The sequence below is a fragment of the Sebastes fasciatus genome, chromosome 8 (assembly GCF_043250625.1).
Source record: "Sebastes fasciatus isolate fSebFas1 chromosome 8, fSebFas1.pri, whole genome shotgun sequence".
NCBI classification, from domain to species: domain Eukaryota; kingdom Metazoa; phylum Chordata; class Actinopteri; order Perciformes; family Sebastidae; genus Sebastes; species Sebastes fasciatus.
In genome coordinates this window covers 7272739-7295414 of record NC_133802.1, presented here as the reverse complement: position 1 = coordinate 7295414, position 22676 = coordinate 7272739, and the positions used below count along the sequence as shown (strand labels likewise).

The following is a 22676-nucleotide window of genomic DNA, read 5'->3' as shown; positions in this document are numbered from 1 at the left end:
AGCAAAACTCAGAGGAGCGGCTCGTCATTTAAAGGGGAATAGCTGGTCCACCTTATCAGCCCACCTTAGGGAAGTCTGAGCTGGAGTTGCAAGATACAGGAAGTTTGCTTGGAGGAGTTGTAGCATTTATTCACCGACAAATAAACTGTAATGTGAACCAGCATGACATGACTCCGTTGTACTGATGGAATTAGTGCTGTGATTTACTGAATTTACTTTGCGAGCCATTGTAGTAAAGCTAATCCTCTTTTTCCTCTATCCTCTTTTTTGCAAGGCCTTTATTGGGAGCTGGTGTTTCTTTGTTCAAGTTGGCCACAATATAATTACTGCTAGTGTATGAGGCGTGGGCATTACTTGAATACCGGCATATATTTGAGAATTTACAGTATTGATATGATGTATACCTGTACAGGGTTGACGAATTTGCCCTCAATTCTCAGTAACCCTGTGCTCCTGCAGGGCTCCTCTGTGGTGAGGAAGGTAAACTGGGAGTCTTCATCGATGGGAACTTTCTCCAGGGTGAACTGTATAGTGGTGTCTTTCAATATATGGAAAGCTGATGAAGAAAATAAATCATGTGAACTTGTGTCACAAGCTGTATATGAAATGCATTATTTGCATTACCAAGCACATGAGGCCCTGTTCAGACCTGGTATTAACATGCGTCCTCAGTGATCGGGTCCCAAGTGGACAGCTCTCAGTAAGGGTGCGAACGCACTCCAGACGCATTGAGATCGGTTCTTTCGGACCACATTCAGAGGAGGTCTGGGGCCCCATATGGTCACATTCTTTTAGCAGTGTGTACGCGAATGTGTCCTGATCCACATTAAGGACCGCCTACTCAACTGACGTCCCGCTGGGATTCGCGGAGTCGCTGTGCTCCTCATGTGAATAGACAGGCAGACGCGAGCGCTTGTCTGCCACTCAGCATGGAAACGGCTTCTGTGCTCTACTGTATCCTGTCGTTACAACTGTATTTTATTAAAATATGCTTTGCACGGAGCTGACACCAGTGCTGGCGGCGCAGAGGTCCCCTGAAATAACCAATAACCTTATATTTTGATGTTAATAAAATGTACCCGAATTCACGAATATGTAGGATATTACCACTGACATTCCTGTAATATTACGTCACAACGTCTGCTGTATTAGCCACGCGTTTACCATGTGTTTATATGCATATAGAGCGTGGAAGTGAGATCGGATCACAAGTGGCCACTCAAGACGCATGTGGAGACGCATTGTTAATGCCAGGTGTGAACAGACTTACTTAAAGCTGTCCACTTGTGTTAAGATCACTGAAGACGCATGTTAATGCCAGGTCTGAACAGGGCCTGAGATAGCATTCGGAACACAACTCTCCTTAACACGTGTAACATGCTCACCTTTTCCGCGGCTGAGAGATTCAAAGAAGTCATGGCGCGTGAATTGTGGTTCATCCGGGTTGATGGTGCCATTGCGGGATGGTGACATGTTGCCGGCCTTATCCCCTCTGGATGCCCTCTTCAAGACCAAATGACTCATGTTGACTGAATACAGTCGAATATCCTTCACCAACACCTGCAACTTCTCTCCCTCGGAGTCTTGCCCAGTAACAAAATTCTGGATTGTTATGCTTCCCAGGTGACCAACCAAGAGCTCAGGATGTCCAGGTTTACGGGGAATGGACACAACTGGCGATTCAATGCTGATGTTAAGGGTTAGCTTCACCAAGAATGTGTCTAAGGCAGATTCAGGTTCCTCCATGGGGAGATCCTCCTCGTCCTCAAATGGAAAAGCCCAGCTCTGACTCTGAGTTCGAGTTCTCCGTGAGGGGGTTTCAAAGAGCGAAACCATGCCGCTGTACTCTGCCGTCTTGGTGGCTAGAACTGTTGACACTTTGGTGGCAGCACTTTTCAGCATGGAGCGGAAATTGTCTTCTACCTCATTGGCAGACAGACTCAACTCCTTGAGGAACTTGGCTGAGTGGTTGTAGTGCAAGGATGCCATTTGAAGATGCAAGGAACACTCCCCATGAGATTTCTCCATAAGGCGAAAATTTAAAGCCTCTGTGGGAGAACCTCCTGTGTCAGCAAGGAATGTCAATCCGCCAAGAGTTGAGGGGCTGTCGGCACTACCAATGCTGACCACGAACTGACTTCGGCCACCTTCCTGGGTTAGGTCCACCAGCTGCATGGACCCGAGTGAACCATTGATGTCCAACCGACTGCCCATGGACACATTGACCTTGGTGCCAGTGATGCTGGCAGTGGCAATCTTCAACCCTTTCTTCTCAGCACCCAGGACGGTGCCAGTGGACACGGTCCGAAGGAGAAGCAGGTTAAGACGGTGGATCTCCACGGTCAGCTCTTTGTTCTGGTCATAGGTTGCCTGATATGTTCCCTCTTCATCACTGCACGGCTGCGCTGTATGTTGTTGCGCTGACGATGTCCAGGTGCTTTCTTCTTTGGGGAAAGACTTCTGGAGGAACTTGAGCAGCTCCACCATGGTCTCAGGATTGAGAATGATGTCCAAGTTATTGACCTGCATGGTTGTCACCTGAAGGGAGCTGTCCAGGTGCATGGAGGGGCAGTCTGAGCTCACAAACTGGTATTCAAGCTTTATTAGGGCCTCCTGGTCTTTGAGAAAGGAACTGAAGGGGGAGATTCTATCCATGGGCACACCAGGGGATGACTCCGTATGATGGCCCTGATGCTCGGGAGACCTGCCATCAGATGACACAGGGGACGAAGGCTGGCTCTCTCGGAGGCTGCCCGTGGGTATGTCAAAACTGAGATTCTTATGAGAAGCCACAAGGAGGTCGAAATCTGAGCCATAGGTCTGCAAGGTGTCCACCAGCAGAAGACCATGGACAGTCAGAGAGACTTCAGCATCATAAGGCCTCTTGACAAAATTAGCATTTGTGCCAAATACCTTGAGAACAGATATGTAGCGGCCATCGCTTTCTACACCGAGCTGCATGTAGTTAATGTTGAATTCAGCTATAAGTAGACGGGATTCCACCAAGACTTCCCGTGTGTGCTGCTCCAAAGTCATCACGCTCTGGGTCAGGTTCTTGGCTGAACCTTGCAGCTTCCAGGAGCTGTCCTCCCTCTGAAAGATCTTGTCATGGCGTAGGGTAAGGGGGTCAGGAGACCTTATATTTGGGCCTCTTTCTTGGCTTTTGTCCCCTTCACTCCCAGATGGACTGCTAAGCCTAGTCAGACAACTCCTAAGGGCGGTCATCTTCTCAAGGTTGATGTGCACCTTGAGGTCTGGCAGAGTTCCTGACAGCACAGCCCCAGGGAGCTGGGGGTCTGATGTGTAGCGCAGTCTCTGCTCAAGCTGCAGCAGCACATTAAACTTCTCCACCACGTGAGTAGGCCCTACCTCACTCTCTTGAAGATGTTTCCAGTTGTCCTTACAGCGACCAACCATTATCTGCAGGTCCTTAAAGGACAAGGAGTATTTTTCGTAAAGCTTTCTGCTGTAGGCCTGTATACTTTCAGGGGATCTGAGGCTGGGAAGTTCAGGGCTTTTGAACTGTTCTTTGAAAGGCATGTCTAGTTCAGGTGGTGGAGTCTCTGGTGGGGTGCCATGGGGTGTCTGGTACTCATCATCACTCATGTCTTCCCTTTCAGGTTGAGAATCTTTCGAGCAGGCCTTAGTGTCATCTTCAAAGAAAATGAATAACAACAGGTATGAGCTGAGTTAGACATCTCATTAGGCAAAAGAATGAAGATATTTGGGTATATCCTTTTTATTTTTGATTTGATAGAATGGTTGTCAGTTTTACCTTGAGAGTTTGTGAGGAGGATCCTGCCTAAATCAACAACAACTAGCATCGGGTCCTCTGACTGGAAGTCATCAGGGAAAATCACCTGGGGTGCACAGATGTCCATTTTCATGGTCCAACGCTTACTGTTTTCCTACAAAGCAAACACATCAGCGGCATTTACAAATGAGTCAACTGCCAATTATTTCATGTCACCATGCAGCGAACCTCTCTTACAATAAACTCTCCCACAAGGAGCTGATCAATGGTTTGTCGGATCTCTGCCTTGGTCTGCATCTTCAGCTTGTTGTACTGCCTCCTGGCAGCCTCTGCCACTCTCAGCTCCAGCTCTGACTGATAGCCAAAACCTGAGGATCAAAGAGATATGTTTCAAATACAATAATCTACTGGTATGCAAGTATCAGAATTAAATTATACTAGTATTACCTGGTTTGAAATAACTAAGGGTGCTTTCACATCAGGGACTCGGTCCAGTTCATTTGATTAGTGTGAACGCTCTGTACCGTACTCGGGCACGGTTTTTCAATCTGTACTCCAGTCCACTTAAAAAAGGTGGTCTCGGACGAAACGAAAGTGGACTGCTGTTAAACGTGAGTGTCGTTAGCAGTCAACAAGTAGTTGTGAAACGGCAGGCTTTTTTCAACGCCGCTGGTCTCCTCTGAAATCTGTATATGCGCGCAGCATGCGCCGATCTCATCCTCTGAACTGTACAGTCATGGGTGATAAAGCAGGAAGGCAGGCGAGAGGTTCTTTAAAATATTAAATTAATGGTCTACCTCCGAAGAACAAGTGACACTCGACTGTCAGCAGGTGACATTGATTGATTGATCACAATGCATGTTCACTGTTTTTGGCATCATTGGGCAAAAATTCCATAATAACCTTTCAGCATATTGTAATTCGAGTGTTCTGAGAGAAAACTAAAGTTCTGCACCTCCTCGTGGCTCTGTTTTCAGGCTTTAAAAAAATCTAGACCGTGACGGGAGACTTTGGCAAATCACAGGTCGTTTCAGAGAGAGTGTTCCTATTGGCTGTGCTCTGGTGGGCGGTGCTTGGTATTTCTTCAGCAGATTTCAACATGGCTGCCGGGTCACAAACTTTCTCATTTTACAGCTAAACAGTACACTACAAGATGTTTCTGAAAATATTTGAGGAGAGAAATAGGCATTACAGTAACAGAATATTGATTCATATTTGATCAGCGCGGCCTAGTTTGACCGTTTTATCGGACTTCGCGAGGGAATGACAGCCGGCTCTCATCGTCGGCAGCTGGACGGCAGACTCTAGATCAGCTCTGATTGGCTGTTTTCCTCCAGTCCAAGAAATCTTGCAGATGCCATTAGGAGCACCGGAGGACACAGAGGCACATGATTTTTTTCAGATTACCTGTCTCATGCACTACTGTCAGGATATAGCAACTGTTTTATAAAAATAACTTTTGTTAATCATATTTGCTCCGTCATTTTTTTCTGCACTGTTGCTCAAGGAACCCTTACTTCTTTTAATTGTTTGAATTTGTTTTTTACTTCTTTAAATCTTTTGTTTAATTTGACTTTTAAAAACAGCACCGCAGATTAGTAGCAGGCTATAACGAAACAATTTAACGTCTTAAAAATAAAAAAAAATAAAAAATCAAGGAGTTCCAGTCTGTAACTGTACAGAGTGTCTGCCTATGATGTGAAAGTCTTGGTTAAAATTTTTACAAATGTATGCACTCCAAAAAAAGGCAGTGAGTTTCAGTACTTACCTGAGGTATGAACTCTTCCTTTATAGAAGAACTCAGTCACTTTTTTGATTGCTTGTGGGTTGTAGATGATGTTCAATGGACTGGTCTTCACTTCCAGTCTCCTCTCAAACTTACACCTCACAGGGTTACGCTCATAAATCATCTCAAACACAGGTGATGATGAGTACTCTGCAATGCATCCAAAACAGACATGGTATCTATTAAGAGGACAACTTTTCAGTGAAAGCTGGTGGGAGTATGCCTCGTTACTACTCTGCCACCAAAATCGGATTATTCCCACTGACAAGACCCCCAAGCGCCCCTAGTGGCTGGCAAATGTCATTACACCACACAATATGAACATGTTGGATGGACTGAACATATTGATAAGACTGCCCCCTACATGTACACATCAATGATTTGAGCAACAAAATATTACCAAAAAAGAAAAGAAAATCTTACCAGAGGAACTGCTGGACTGGCCGGATGGCTGGTTCATGGCAACAACAACTTTGTCCTTCAACAAGTGACAGATGTTGAAAACATGAGTAGCATGACACAATATACATTAGATATAATATAAATATTGTGTACTTGAGGAGCTGCAATGCACTTTATCAAACTTTTCTTCACATTGTGAGCTCCCTGCCCAGCCCCTGTCCACCGCTACTTACCGTTTTGGGAGACACCAGGACAGGGAAGATGGTGCCCTGAGTAGTCAAGTCTCTCAGGAACAAACCACCCAGCTTAACAGACAGCAGGGAGGACTCAGAGCGAGGGAGAGACTCCACACTCACTTTCACCCCTGTGGAAACGTGGTCACAGTAAATTAAATCAAGGCCGCAGTACACATGCTCTGAGTCTACTGTAACAACTACGTCCGTCTATGGGATAAAAACACCTTTAACTCAGTGGACACAAGTCATTTTTGTCTTGAACAACAGAGGGGAATTGACAATTATATACACAACTCTCGAGTCCTTTATTTTTCAACCGTCTCTTGTATGTGTCTCTGTTAACTATCTTTACAATTAATTGATTAATGTATTGTTCTTAATAAACTGTTGGAAAATAGAGAAAATTGCCCATCAAGGGTCCAAGATGTCTTGTTTTGTCCAATCAACAGTCCAGACCCTGAAGATATTCAGTTTACTAGGATATAAAAACAGAAAAAAGCAGCAAATCCTCACATTTGAAAAGCTGGAACCCAAGAATGGTCGGACATTTTTCCTCGATAAAAGATCAATCGATTATCAAAATAGAAAATTGACGATTAAGTTTGACAAGCATGGTGACATATATAATAAGATGATAATCAACCAGTCAACCATCAGATGAGTCAAGGTTGTTATCCTTTTGTTATCTCTGGTTGTATTTGAACCGTTGTAGGCAACTTAATTAGCAGGATGGTTATATGGCAATATTAGATTTACAGGATTTTTGCATCAATTTGCAATTTTGATCTGTAAGATATTTAATTGACTGGAATAGCCAAAAAACAGTGTACACAGTTTCTCAGTTATTTTCAAAAATGTATTACATCACTATATCTATTGATATGGTTATATTAAATTACCTATTCTGTACCGCAATTACATGTTTAATTCATATCACCCACCCCTAACTAATTGTCTTTGCACTAAAAATGTCCAACTCCACTGATCTGGATCAAACTGGCATACTGATGCACTTCAACATTGCAAAATTTACACTCTCAACCCCCCAAAAAAAACATGAAACACGTTTCCATGTGTCCAAACACTGCGTCTGTTTACCTGAGAATTCCAACTGGATGACCCCGCTCTCGTGCAGTGTCCCCCCCCTCCTGTCTTGGTGGAAGAGCGTGACTCCGCCCTTCTCCAGTAAGAAGTCCAGACGGGCGAACAGATGATCTCGCCTGGTGAACGTGTTCAGAGTGTGAGAGTCCTCCAACGGGTCGAACAAGTCTTCTGTCTCTGCTGGAGAAGCATTATATCACCAGGGTCAGCAGCCAGAATGCCTGGATAGCATAGGATTTCTTTGCCAAACACAATACTAGATGATACTAGGGAATGGAGACGTTGCCACCCTCGCTTACCGATTATATAATGTAACAGAATATGCAATGCAAATAAAACCAATCTTTTGGTGGCAACTTCTGCTAGAGCTTATAAAACAGACAGGTGACATGTGATGCTAAATGTTGTCAGCTCCTCTTTGGCACCAGAAAAGGATTGTGTGTGTCTCTCACCTAGAATATCCCAGGTGGATGGACTGGGCAGGAGCTCTTCAGGCCTGTCTGGGTATTGGGAATCTCCGTACCAGCCTCCCCAGCCTGGGAACCAAGACTGCAGGTACTGGATCATTCCTGAGCTCCCACTCTTGGGGATGGATGTGGTGGGTAAACAGGGCTGGGGCTCACTGCTGGGCTCTCGCACATACTGGAAGAGGAGACAGAGGCGCGTTCACAAACAGTTGACAAACAGTCAACTGACACAAACAGTTGATAGCTAAGTGGAGTTAATAGGAGTTTAACCTAAGTCAGAAGGGCTTTTCTCTTCCTACAAGGGCCACAAAGACCACTGATGTGATGGAATTTTAATTTTATACACCACTGAGCAACATATGTGTGAATCATCTCATCTCACCTCTGCGATCTCTTCCTGCTTTCGAAACCAGTCGTGGACAATTTCTCGGAGGCTCTGCAGCTCCTCTAACGTCTGCTCCTCTTCCACTCGCTCCAGCTCATCCTAGGTGATGAAGACAAGCTCAAACGTCAGCGATGTGTGTTTGTAAGCGTGTTGCATCATCTCAAAATACCAAACTGGGATTACCTTAGTGCATCACAGCATGTGGAAAATACTGACAAACACAGTTATTGGGTGTAACTATTCGTGTACTTGAGGACGGCTCAGACATTATGTAAATATGAGGGGAATAAAGCTGGATAATGAGGTTGGTGTGGTGACCTTTAAGCTGCTAATATGCTTCATCAGAACTGCTTGTCGGATGTTCGAATAGCTTCGGAAACGCCCTCCCTCCACACCTTTCTGATGTCATATTAAGGAGGTGTTGCATCTGACAATTTTTGTAACCTTTCCGAAACCATCAATCCAACATTCACGCCCGTTTCACGCTGTGATCGGTCAGCTGTGCAGAGGTGAGAAAGGAGCCAGGGTTTGAACTTCTCTCTCTTCTCTAGATTTTTGGCATTTTTGCTAAAAAGAAAATGACTTAAAAAATGAATTAGCTGCAAATTATTTGCTGCTGATCAAGTACTGCATTAATCAAGTTATCATTACAGCACTAGAAAGCTTCTGAGTATCTGTTTATGAGGTGTGAACGTGTTTAAAGCAGCAGTAGGTGGAATTGGAGCAAATATGATTAAAAAAAGTTATTTTTATAAAACGGTCACTATATCCTGACAGTAGTGCATGAGACAGGTCTTCTGAAAAAAATCATGTGCCTCTGTGTCCGTTGCTCCTAATGGCATCTGCAAGATTTCATAGGCCGAAGGAAAACAACCAATCAGAGCCGACCTGGAGCCTTACCGTCTCTGAGCAGCTGTCAATCACTCCGATCAAACGAATATGAATCAATATTCTGTTACCGTAATGCCTATTTCTTGCATAAAATGTATTCAGAAATATATATTTAGTGTACCGTTTAGCTGTAAAATGAGAAAATTTGTGAACCGGCCGCCATGTTGAGATCAGTTGAGGAAATACCAAGCACCACCCACCAGCGAGAGCAAACTCAGAGCAGACTCTGAGTGGCATTCCTTTGCACTTTTTCTAGTAAGAGGTTGGAAATTTTCGAGTTCCGAGTCGTCTGGAACGCAGCACGAGGGTTAAGAAAAAAACGCTTAGCTATTTATCTGCACATGGCATTGCATTAGTGCTTTTCGCTAGCTTTTAATCCTCATCTTTACAGAACAAATGCCACATGCACCATCTGATGTGTGGAGCCAATGTAGATGGACAAATTTAAGTTAAACTAAATTAAATTGTTGACTTATTAATTTGTATTAGAAAGGTTTACAATTTTGTCTGCTTATGGTTTGTTTATATCTGCATTTGATATGGTAAACACAGACTGAGCAAATAACTCCTATATTTCCATTTTATTCTTGTTAATTCCCATGGAAAGTTTCCAACTTGAATCATTTTGCAACCCAACTTGGGTCTATCCATTATTTAAAAAAAAAAAAACTTAACTAAACTCTACAACTCTAGGTGGAAAAGCTTAGGAACCTGTGTGCATCCTATTTGTGATATTGGTAAATCAGACTGTTTTAGGAGTTCTATTAGTAAAATAAAGGGAATATGAGGGACAATATAACATCAATGTTAGTTAGGCTTGGTTGTTCAGACTCGATATTTGGGTTATGTTTAAGGATACGAGCCATATATTTACTTAAATGTTTGCTGATGCATCATGTCTGTGTTACAGTGCAGTACCTCTTCCTGGGGACTCAGTGGGATTCCTTTGAGCCTCCTGAAGTAGAGGCTGGTGTAGGTCTGGGCATCTCGCGCCCGGTGCAGGGCAAAGTTCCAGCTGCCTCGCCGCCGCTGCTCCCTGATTTCACTCAGGTTAGCCTGGATGGCAAACATCCACCACTGTCGGCAGCTGCAGGGCAAAGAAATCAACGTTACAGGCTCAAATCTGATTCAAGGAATCAAAGGTATATAACAATATGAGTGGTGAAATGTGATGTGGCATGTGGCAGTGAAATTCAGTTTCACTCTGAGAAACAGAGTCTGAATCAGATTTTGTGTCCGAAGAAGTTTGCAAGTGTAAGAAAGTCAGACCCACGATAAAATAAGTGTGAATTTACCTCCCAGAAATTGGTACTTTTGGTCTCCACTTTCGGTAAAGCATCTCTCTCTCCCGACGGTCCAGCTCTTTAAGGAATGCCATGATCTGCTGGTACTGGACCTACAAGAGAACAAACATACACATTCAGTCACTGCTCTGTCTGCATGCTCCTGTTAAATAAGATAACTGGAAAAGTCAACTCAGTAGAGTGCAGATCTCTACGAGAGGCCTGTACTACGAAGCAGGATTTGGGGTTATCGAGGTAACTTCAGGGTTTTCCGTCCTACGACGGTGGTTCACTTCTTACCGGGGTAGATCGCCATGGTAACTTGTGCTGAACAGCTAACCTGCTCTGGAGCAGGTTATGTTCCAGATAAGAAATCAACTCGTATAAAAGCACCGCCTACTGACCAATCAGAGCTTGGTGTTCAGATTGTATGATAATATTACACAAATACGAAGAAGTTACAGTCATAATCCAGGTTAAAAGTAACACAGTTTAAACTGACAAATGCAGGAAGGACAGCTGGCTGTATGCTGTGGGTGCTTATCGTTTTGAATTATGTTTTTATATTTATATTTTTACTTGCTCTCAAGTCCGTTTCACACCGCCGGAGTAGAGGACGCAGCTGAAAGAAAGATGAAATAGGCACACGCCACAACTTTGTTAAAAGCTATAATATGATACGTGTAATCTATTCCTCCTTTCTGTTTCGAAAGCTATTTATATATCACTGTCACATCTAGACGACTGACTTTGAGTATTCTGTTAAATTAATAAGTCTGTTAATTTACGCATTCACACATCTGCAATTCTTTCTTTTGCCAGCTGTCCTTCCTGCATTTAGCAACTTCAACTGTGTTACTTTTAGTCTGGATTGTGTGTTTAAATTCTTTGTATTTGTCTAATATTATAGTTTACTCTTGGTTTGTATAATATGCAGCTCTGCCGACAGTAGACTTGTCCATGTTTGTGATTGGTCATATGCTGCAATGTAAGACCGAACTTTACTATGGATGTCAGTTATTCAGCCACGACAAAGGCCAAAATGTGGCCTGCGACAGACAAGGTAAGGCTTGTTTTTAGCCTCGCCAACTGCCGGAAATGTGTTTTGCTACTGAAGCAGCTGTTGATCGCTTGATGCTCCTTGAGCATACAGTCATAAAGGAGCACAGAAAATATCAGTACAGTATGCGAGATTAGCTGCAGACAAGACAGACAGACACACACACACACACATAACTGAACACATTACCAGCAGTCACGCACTGCTCACACGGGCAGTTTGGCCCAAGCGTAATCACATTAGCTTGGGTGATCATACAGACCTGTGACAGGCGTAAGGACATGGGCTCCAGCTGAACTTGGCCTTCGATCCGTGGGGTGTGTCGGGACCTCAGAGGCTCCTTTGAGGCGTTTCTTCTGAGCAGCACGGAGGCACACACTGGTTCGAAGATGTACTGATGCTCACGGCTCTGCATGCACTCGGTCATCGCATCCTGTACGGTTACAAAACAATCAGACTATTCATATGGAGCTTTATCTCTTGTGCTGGAGATAAAGCCAAGAGGAGGTCTAATTGGCAGGTTCCACAGGTCTTACAGTACAAGTGCTCCACCAAGCAGTAGGGGTGTAAGAAAATATCGATACACGAGTATCATGATATTATGTTATGCAATACTGTATCGTTTCTCAAAAAAACACTGTATTGATTTTTTATTAACCTCTAAAAGCCTGACGGCCCGCCATCAGGCCCGGCCGCTATTCGATCTTTCCGACATTGTAGTGGGTTCAGTTTTAAAGCTAGAGTGAAGATATATGTTATACGGTCTCACATAAAACTAGACCATGTCATACTAGCTAAATACTTCTCTAAATTTACGCTATATTTTTGCGAGGAAAAACTGGCATGGTGATTTACAAAGGGGTCCCTTGACCTCTGACCTCAAGATATGTGAATGAAAATGGGTTCTATAGGTACCCACAAGTCTCCCCTTTACAGACATGCCCACGTTATGATAATCCCAGGCAGTTTGGGGCAAAAAAACATGTATTTTTTTGCATGCAATATCCATTTGTTGTTTTTGCCTATTCTAAAATTTCTGGTGTGTTTTTTATACTATTACAGTTTTCCTAAAATTAAATAAAAAAAAGAAATCGCAATATATCGCAATATATTGAATCGTTACCCCTGTATCATGATACGTATCATACCGCCAGATTCATGCCAATACACAGCCCTACCAAGCAGCATTGATTTTATGATCCATGATATCATTCATTACTGAAAATCTCCAGGTATGGATGGGCATTAAATGATTAAATACGCATGGAAGTACAAGTCACTTTTAACCCTAAGTACAAACAAGAAATCACTATCATTCAGTGCTGTGTGTGTCGAGTAACAGGAATGTCTCTATTGCGCTAGTCGTACGGTTCAGTCTGCTCAGGTATAAATTAGGATGAACCTTGTCTAAAAGAAAAGTGAAGTGGTTAACTCAGTGTGAAGTTCAGAACTAAGGTTAAAGGTCACCGTGTGTCTGACCTGGATCTGATTTAGGGGAAGCTTTCCCAGCATTTCACACTCTGTATCCCAGTAGACGCTGAAGTCCTCTATCTCCAGCTGCTTTTGTCGGAGGAGCTTCTGGATCTGCAAATACAAATAAAATCCTTGTTAACCTTTAAAGCAAAGACCTGTGGTAGTCCTGGATCAATTACAATATAAAAATAGTGTAGCATTATTTATTTATTTAATTATTCTTAACAACAATGTATATTAAATATTAAAAGGGTAACTTCAGTATTTTTCAACCTGGACCCTATTTTCCCGTGTCTCGGGCGGCGGTAGCTCAGTCCTTAGGGACTTGGCTCGGGAACCGGAATGTCTCCGCTTCAAGTCCCCACACGGACCAAATCTGGAGTGTGGACTTGTAGCTGGAGAGGTGCCAGTTTGCGTCCTGGGCACTGCCGTGGTGACCTTGAGCAAGGCATCCACCACCCAAACTAAATTTCACTGTATGCTGTACTGTGCTACGTACAATGTGTGACAATAAAATTGGATTTACATTTGCATGTTTTTGTCTCAACTGACTAATAGAGACAACGATTTCTGAAATTGGTCCAGTATTGAGGGAGAGAGCTGTAGACGGCAGCTGTTCACGGGCTGCAATGCAATCCTATTGGGGCAAGCTGGCACCGTCATTTACGTCCACTAAAAGTGCTTGTTTTTGCCATGACAGGCTCTGATTGTTATTAGAAGTGTCTGACATTATGGAAAGAGTCTCGCTCAGATGTGACGTGTTGCAGGAAGACAACAGTGGAATAATGGAATACCTCCATGGTGGAAACGCGAGTGCCAGCCGGGCAGAGTTTGAGAACACAAAGCGGAGCTTTAAAGAAATGTTTGTTTTTTTTGGTTAAAAAATTAAATTGGACCACTATAGCACCTGTTCTCATGAATATGAATAAACTTTAACTTCTTCTTATTTACTAAAAGTGTAAATGAAACAGAATGAAGTCTAAAATAACTTTGAGTGAACACTCACCGTCTCTTTGGAGGGGTTCTGAGCAGAAACGTTGTTGATGCAAACCCCAAAGGAAAAGGGTTTCTCTGGGTTGGAGACGTCATCCTCAAATCGAAGATGCACATCTTGGATCTTCAGCTACACAGAAGCCAGAAAAATCAAAGTTGAGACTGTGACTTAACAATAACAACCACCCCGGGGGTATTGATTGAACTGATGCATACAACATATGCGTTGTTTTGACACACTCCCAGCTCTAGTATCTGATGTAGGATGGCTTACCTCAATGTTTTCCACAATCCTGGTGACCACTGAGGCAGTGACGGAATACCAGTAAGACTCTCCTCTCTGTTCACACTCACTCTGGAAGAGCCAAACACATACTATTTATGTATATATTCAGTACACATACAGTACATACACTGTCAGCAATCACAAAGAAGTTAAAAGATAAAAAATGTAAGTTAGTAGAGAGAGAAGAATTGAAGTTAGACACGATAAAATAAGTGAAGGTGGCAACGGACACAGAGTAGGCCAAGATGCATTATTCAATTCCATTATTTGATTTAGGTAAAGCCATCCGTTTTCCTAAGTGGGAATCAGGGATTCTTTTTTTCTGACACGTAAACACTTTATGCTGCTACAAGAACCATCTGATATCGGTGCTCTCTTTGTCTCAGATTTAACATCTTAAGCCCTAGGGTGCTGGAAGGTGTGGTTCGCCTAGACAGACATACCCAAAATAAATCAAGAATAGCTCCACAACTACCAGGTCTATATGCATGATATTGGTCTCTATGGATAGGTAAGACCTCAGAGAATTCATCCCCAGTGTAAGTAACATCATGACTGTCACTATGCCTGAGTAAATTGTGATGGTCCAAAAATAATTTACATTTTTATCTAGCCTAAAATGTTTTCTAGATAAGACAGTGGATAACACCATTATATAATGATGCCATGCACAGAGATGCCACTGAATTCATTCAGCGACTCCTTGACTACAACTGTGCCAAAGCAGATACAAATAACACAAAGCACATAGATTCTACAAAGGTTTTAGTGAGGACAGGACCAGGCAGACTCTCCATTTGGCCATTTGGATACCCAAAGTGTGCCAAATGGGTTTTCTACCTCTTGAAAGGGAATCTGGCTATAAAATACTACTGATATCCACTACAGGAGGCTATGTGCACACAATGGAGCCTTTGGCCATGACATTTACCCTGTGCATCATCACATTCTACCATTGTGCAAAGTATAAAATCAATAAAAAGTCAACTAAATTGTATAATTTTGACTCCAAATGGAGTAGTTTTGTTATAATAATGAAATATAATCAAGTAAAACTTAGATAATAACAAATAAGATCAATAACAATGTAAAAAAGATAACAAAAAAGAATCCAAAGTCAAGTATGTACATTCAATATGTTGGTTTTGTAACTCAAATATTGAAATCATTGAGGCCTCGTCTTTTAGAAAACAATTTGGAAAAAAGACCACCACAGGATTTTATGAAGTTTTTAAAGGCGGTGTTTTAACACAAAGCTCAGCCGGACACGGTACCGGGTTCGTCCAACCAACAGAGGTTAAAATCATCGTGAGAACACCAGAAATAATAGTTAAGAAACATAAATAAATTGTGTTTGTGTAAAGTGACATGCAGCACAAAAAAATGTATATGTTGCACAAGCATGTAGCTACTCCAGCATCACTCTGAGGCTGTAATGCTCATTAGAGACCAGAGAAGTTAACTGCTGGATGGATACAAAATGAGGGAGGATGTTGTTATTTTTAATCCTAACCACAGGTGGGACAAACAAAAAGCACATTTTAGAATCCGTAGTGTTGATCCACCTACTTTGAATTTGTCTTCGAGGGCCTTGAGGAGGCGTGTTTTGCGCTCTCTCTCCTCCTCTCTCTCCTTCTCTCCATCATATTCCTGCAGCTGGGCGGGGCCGATGATCAGGTTGAGCTGGGACATGGAGATGACCCATGGGTCACTGTGAGGCCGGTAGAAAGGGATCTGGAGGGTAATCTTTCCAATGAAGCCTGGTGAAAGACAAGAGGACGCATGGATCACACTAGAGGAAACACAGCCTGAGTACGAGCACGTAGGCCATTTTTGTTGAAATAAGATGCAAATCAGGTATTTTTTTAAGCCAGGTAAGAGAGCATTTGTAAAGTTTCCGCAGATGTTTTTGGATAATCTCTTTAATCTTGTGCTAGAAGGGTTGTATTGACATTTTAAAAAAGTGATTTTTATAAAACGCGAGTCACCGTGCCTACCAACACGCTGTGCCTTATAGCCGAGCCTCATCATGCCACAGCCGCCCTCCACTTTCGTCCTGTTCTGACCTCGATGCCAGCCTGTTCGACTTTTGGGTCACAGGACTCATGGTATTGTGCGGGTCACCGTGAATTGTTCATTCAGGTGCTGATGGGGAGCTTCACTTTGTCATTTACGCCCATAGAGGGCGATGCTGCTCAGGCTCCGAGGTAGTCCCAGCCACCTTCAGAGGAAGCAAGGGTGGCTTTGGCATAAACAAGCCAAAAGACTGGAGCCGGGCCAAATGCAGATAATATCTGTTACATCTAGAGCCACAACAATGTTACAGATCAATGCTGGAGAATATCTATATTAGGATTATTTCCATTGGCTTCCAGGAGTCCTTATTTGTCTCCAGCATTGATGTTTCTCTTTTTCAAATCAAACTCCCTGACTTTCCCTTCAGAACTCACTCAGACTCATTTCATTTCAGCTGTGAAAGCAGCCATGTACGATGAAGAATGCTGTTCCTCCGTCTTTACATTAGAGCACACGTCACCAGACAGGAAAATCCACATTCAGTTTGTTAGTAGAGGCTTGTGGTGGAACAAATACCTTCCTAACATTCTGCATATTGGCTTGTCCTTTACATTTGTCACCCATCTGTAGGATGTTTGTGATTTGGATGAACTGACCTTTTTAAGACATTTCTAACTGACAATAGAATTTGAAAGTAGACACTTTGTTGAGTTTAGTTCATCAAAATTAAACACGTTGCAGAACTCTGCTCTGCTTTATTCACCAAACATTTTGCTATCTTCTATTTTCAGGCACAATATAAAACACCGTAAATGTTACTTGCCCCTATAGGCTACAAATAGTTTGATTTGTTGATCAGCAGTTATCAATTAAAAACAAAGACTAAATTTAATTGTCATGTTTAATCTTTATCAAAGTAAAACTTATTACTTGCGCTTCAGCTCAAAAACGTTGTCTTTAACCACAAAAAAAAAAAAAATCTCATTAATTTAAGCATACAACTCCTGCACAGTTATCTGAGGGAAAATACAGTTCAGACATACAGTAAATGTGCCTCGCCTTTAAGAGCAGTCCCCAATTCCACTTTAGTCCACTTTAATATGTCAATATATCTGTAAAATATCTTCTTAATAACAACACAACAGTGCAAAATCTGAATAAAGTGTTTGATAGACAGGAAAGTTTCTCTATTGAAGTACTGCATCAGTCCTGCAGGTATAAAGTACTCCAGATGATATCTGCGTTAGTATACTGGTAGCATTGTTCTCTCTGCTGGAGTGTTTTGTGTCGGTGATGTTGAGTTGGTGTTGTTGCCTCATGCTGATGGTCTGACTGCTGACTGCTCTTAAAGGCGAGTTAGTTGTGTTTAAACTTTGTGAGGTCATCAGTCAGTGCGTCTCACCTGCTTTAACTTCAAACGGCAGGTCAAACTCTCGGAGGGCATCTTTCCTCAGAGGGAGGTTCTCCAGCTCCACTGCACCTGAAGAACGACAGGAAACAGACAAACACCGTCTTTACCAAGCTTGGGCTGCCTCATTTTCCCAACAGGTGTCGAAGATTTCAATTTCAACCGATTAAAATTGGTTATAAGTGTGTGTTACACAGTGAGCAAATGATTGTTCCAGTGTAAAGGATTATACCACTGGTTTTAAATGTCTTAACACAGTTCCTACTATGACATACACTTTGTTGCCAGTTTCTTAGGTACACCTAGCTAAAACTAATGCAGTCTAATACAATAAATCCTCCCTTCATGAAGGTTATAATGTTTAGTTTGTTTTAGAGAGATGTTGATTCAACTGTATGATCATATTCGGAGGATTAAGTTTGTGGTCCTGTTGAACTGTATTGTCTTATAGATAGAGGTGCTTGTGTTATTTAGTCTACCCTTAATGACATAAATGGGGTGGACAAAATAATAGAAAAACCTGTCAGTATAACACAATTCAGGATGAGAAGGAAAGGAAGAAAGAGGATGAAGGAAAACGTAAATTATAAAACAACCAGCAATCATTTGAAGTGACCAGAAATATAGATGCATGTGTAATTACCTTTCAGAAGGGCGATGGAGAGCTGATCTGTGTTCAGGTTGCTGACATATTTTCCCAGGTATGTGTTTAGCACCCAGGCAACAAGGCCCTCCAACATCCTGGTGGCTCAGGGATGATGAGAGCTACTCCAAGGTGTGGGAGGAAATTGTGACGATGAAAAGCACGACCCTCTCGGTTGTAGCCCTCACAAGGGGAGGTGTCCAATGCCTAATAAACACAGGAGATATGTTTTATTAAGATGAAAACTCTGTCCTCATTAAACTCTGTTCTCCTGTATGGGTGAGCCATCATCTGCATCAAAGTCCATTCTAAAATCGAGCATTTGAAAAAGTTTCTTTGTTCATAGCCACAAGTACTGGAGCTGTGTATTGGCAAGAATCTGGCGATACGATAAGTATCATGATACTTGGGTAATGATTCAATATACTGCGATACTGTAAGCAAGGCCATGTATTGCGATTTTTGTCAATTTAATTTGAGGGAAACTGTCATTGTATAAAGAACACACCAGAAAGACACCATTTAAGAATAGGCAAAAACAAATGTATACTGCATGCAACAACTACATGTTTGTTTTGCCCCAAAGACTCGTGGGTACCCATAGAACTCACATTCATTCACATATCTTGAGGTCAGACGCCAAGGGGACCCCTGTGAGAATCACCATGCCAGTTTTTCCTCACCAAACTTAAGCGTAATTTTTAGTCTCCTTCGCGACAAGCTAGTATGACGTGGTTGGTACCAATGGATTCCTTAGGTTTACTAGTTTCATATGAGGCCACTTCAATCTAGCTTAAAAACTGAGCCTTCTATTACCTCCGAAAGACAGAATAGTGGTCGGGCCTTATGGCAGGCCGTCAGCTTTTTAAGAGGTTAATAAAAAATCAATACAGTGTTTTGGAGAATCGATACAGTATCACACAACATAATATCATGATACTCATGTGTATCAATATTTTCTTACACCCCTAGTAAGTACATGCTTCAGTGTGACTTTAAAGAATTATTAGTTGGTCGATACATGTCATTATACAAGACACAAGGCAACTGCCTAATAAAACCTTATTATACTGCTTATTACCGTTTACACTGATATTGACATTAGGAGTATTGTCATTCCTACTGACTGAGGACACCAAAGACGACTCCAGTCAAGTTCTAAGAGGCAGTTACATGCCTGTGTCCTAACGTTGAATACAGCCACGCTATTTTACAGTCCATGTGACGTTTTTTATTGCAATGTAACGTAATGTTCAGAGATAACGTTATCTCTAAACTGGTATTCTTTTTACTTTTATGACCTAGACACAGGGTCTGAAATTAAGTTTTTAAGTTAAAGGCCACTTAACATTTCTACCAGCCACTCAATTTGTTGTCTGCCACTTCTGAAATCTATGTGTGTAACGCTTGAGAATTGTAAACACTGAGTAAGTGGTACCCGACAGTGGAAATATGGAATATATCATGCAACCTCAATCCCTGTTCTCTATTCGACATTCAGAGCATTAATATATCAGCAAACAACTATTGTCTATGTAAAGATATAGAGGAGTAATGTCTACCTGAGCAGAGAATGAAGTCACTCTCCCTCTGTGTGTGTTGTAATCGGAGGTTCTCCGTGCTTTGTTGACATAGCCGTGCATTGCATGCCCCAAGGCTAGCTCGCGGCCGCCACAGTGCACTGCCTGAGAGGCAATAGATTTACTCTCAATTTTGCATTTAGCACCTTTAACTTATGAATAACGTTTTTTAAAATAACATTTCTTAATGTAAGAAATACTTATCTGCCATAGTGCCAGGTGACCTGAAATTTCTACCCGCCAGCCAAAAATGATCCTGTATTTGGTAGGTGTGCAGATGTTAATTTCATGCTTGCCTAATGACAGCTCATTTAATTGGCACCAATTTGGCGGCAGGCACCAAACTGAACTGTTACGTCGTGTCAATGACAGCATTACAGTTAGCTTACTTAGTTACAGAAATAAAGGTGTCTAATCACACTCAATGGCTTAATGAAGACTGCCTTCACTTATCTAACGTTGGCAGAGCGACAGCAACTTTAAAGGTCCCATATTAGTCTCATTTTCAGGTTCATACTTGTATTTTGTGTTGCTACTAGAACATGTTTACATGCTGTAATGTTCAAAAAAAACTTTATTTTCCTCATACTGTCTGCTCGGATATAGCTGTATTTACCCTCTGTCTGAAACGCTCAGTTTTAGCGCATTTTGACGGAATTGCAACAGAATTGCGTTGCTAGGCAACAGCTTGGGTCCATGTTTACTTCCTGTAGGCTGATGACATTCACATACACTGCAACAGGAAATAAACAGGGACACATTTAGCATGATTACGTTTAAAACTGTTTTATTGTATATTTGTGACATCAAAAATGGACAGAAATCCGGACAGCTTGTTTCAAATGAAGAGCTTCTGAATACAGGATGTGTGGATTGAGTGTTTCTATACTTTCACAGTATTTATGTAGGACTTACGCCTGCTTTATAATAAAAAAAACATGAAAATTTCACTTTTTATAATATGGGACCTTTAAGATAAAGTTATAGCGTCAAAGCAGCATCGCAACATGACCTTACCTCCAGCTACCATAGACCCAGACAAGGTGAATATAACGTTACAGTGTAACTCATTGACTCACCGCCAAGGACGACAGATGTCTGCTAGCTCCTCATCGACCCAGCCTTGCTGAATCCATGCCAGCCAGCCAGCCTGTCAGTAGGTGGTCATCTCTTGTGTAAACCACTGAGGACTCCAGGGACAGTTAGCGTTACATGAACCTCACACCGTGGACAGCCAGGCAGTGCTCCGACAGTCACTAACTAGTGACAATGACAGCGGGTTTATTGTAAAGCTGTCACACAGCAGACAGCTCTGCGTGGTTGTGGTGACGGACAGAGCAAGGTTGTGATCCTACTTAGCTAACTAGCCACTTTGCTAAAACTAGCTTGGGAAGGTTGAGTAACGTTACTCACAGACAACAACAGACAGCTGGCGATAAATAAGACTCAAAGACAACACCAGCAGCGTGTGTGCTCATTAAAAACATACTTAATCCTCCCAGAGTACAGGGGCGGCTGTTGTATTTGGAGACTTCAGAGTTGTGTGTCGCTGCATCGTAAATAGACCAGACACACTTCCTAATAGCGCTGAACCTCCAACACACACTTCCGGTCATGTGACGAAAACAAACTGTTCCTCTCGTGCGGTGTTCAGGTCAAACCGTGAAAAACGGTTATTTCAGTTATGTTATATGTTTTACGTTACAATCAATTCAATTTGCTTTATTGATCATGACTGTCAGGTGAACAATATTGCCAAAGCGTCAATTCAATAATAAATGAAAATAAAAAAAGAACAAAATAAAAACAAAAACATATATATACATATATACAATGCATTAAGAAATTACAATATATAGCTATTTAAAAAGAACATGCATGTAAATCAGGGGTCTCAAACTCGCGGCCCGCGGGCCAATTGCGGCCCGCAAGACGATATTTTGTGGCCCCCACCTTGATATGAAAGTTTAATGTTAGTGCAGCCCGCAAATTTTTTTTTTTTTTTTTTTTATAAAGTTTTTTTTTTGGGGGCATTTTTATTGACAGGACAGTGGATAGAGTCTTGGAAAGGGGGGAGAGAGAGAGTGGATGCGGAAAGGGCCACAGGCCGGATTCGAACCCGAGCCGCCGCGGTCAGGACCAAGTCTTGTTACATGGGCGCCCGCTTTACCAACTGAGCTAACCAGGCGCCCTCGGCCCGCGAGTTTTATGTGAATGGCAGTTTGCCGTGGAAGGTCCCTTTGTTGCGCGAGCCCGAGCTGAACGAACCTACCAATCACACTGGGGTGTATGGCTCCCGGGGGCGGGCAATCGGCCGGGCTTGATGCAAGCAGAGAAACATTTCACAACAACTATGGCGGCGCCCGTGTAACATCGCATAAGCTTGATTAAAGCTTGATTTATACTTCTGCGTTGAATCGACGCCGTAGCCTGACGTGCACCTCTCCAGAAATGTAACTACACGTCCCGGCGACGCAGACCGCAACAGCTGTGATTGGTCCAGTCTCTCAGCGATGCTGAGCGGCCAGGACCCCGGACAACCACAGAAAGTTCTACTTCTCTCTGCCTCCATCTTTTCAATGTTTGTTCACACAAATCCACTCAGATATATTTTCTCTTTTCGGCGTTGCAGTAATGTCAGTAAAAGTTCTGTGGTTCAACAGTTATTAGCTCCAACTCCCTCAGTTTCTGTTTGTAGTACAAGAAGAAGAAGAAGAAGAAGGAAACTCATAGAGACGCCGCCGCCAACTAGCGGTTTGGTGGTGTAATTGCAGAGCAACACAAACACAGCAGGCACAACTTTATTGCGGAGTGACACCAAGTGGAATGAATATATATCTTGTCACACAGCCCCAATCATGTCTTTTTCAAAGCCTGCAGTGAAGAGAAAGGTTGGTGACGAGCACAGACAA

General features: G+C 42.5%; 1 protein-coding gene across 4 annotated transcripts in view; it reads right to left on the bottom strand.

Moving 5' to 3' along the window:
- vps13d (vacuolar protein sorting 13 homolog D) overlaps positions 1 to 21375 on the bottom strand; it is a 60545-nt gene extending 39170 nt beyond the window's left edge. For 2 of the 4 annotated variants that reach the window (XM_074643041.1, XM_074643039.1), the window contains exons 1-20: positions 20844 to 21374; positions 18185 to 18391; positions 17536 to 17613; positions 15687 to 15877; positions 14106 to 14186; positions 13845 to 13961; positions 12845 to 12949; positions 11628 to 11798; positions 10318 to 10418; positions 9941 to 10109; positions 8129 to 8230; positions 7732 to 7921; positions 7277 to 7459; positions 6176 to 6306; positions 5964 to 6018; positions 5523 to 5690; positions 3992 to 4122; positions 3776 to 3908; positions 1386 to 3653; positions 405 to 556 (exon numbers count right to left, since the gene is read on the bottom strand). In XM_074643041.1, the coding sequence (XP_074499142.1) occupies positions 405 to 556; positions 1386 to 3653; positions 3776 to 3908; positions 3992 to 4122; positions 5523 to 5690; positions 5964 to 6018; positions 6176 to 6306; positions 7277 to 7459; positions 7732 to 7921; positions 8129 to 8230; positions 9941 to 10109; positions 10318 to 10418; positions 11628 to 11798; positions 12845 to 12949; positions 13845 to 13961; positions 14106 to 14186; positions 15687 to 15877; positions 17536 to 17613; positions 18185 to 18281 (4623 nt within the window). In that variant the 5' untranslated portion in view covers positions 18282 to 18391; positions 20844 to 21374. Of the gene's footprint in view, positions 1 to 404; positions 557 to 1385; positions 3654 to 3775; positions 3909 to 3991; positions 4123 to 5522; positions 5691 to 5963; positions 6019 to 6175; positions 6307 to 7276; positions 7460 to 7731; positions 7922 to 8128; positions 8231 to 9940; positions 10110 to 10317; positions 10419 to 11627; positions 11799 to 12844; positions 12950 to 13844; positions 13962 to 14105; positions 14187 to 15686; positions 15878 to 17535; positions 17614 to 18184; positions 18392 to 20843 lie in introns of all 4 variants that reach the window. The other 2 variants (XR_012594880.1, XM_074643040.1) reach the window with 2 other exon arrangements.
- Between the last annotated feature and the right edge of the window lie 1301 nt (positions 21376 to 22676).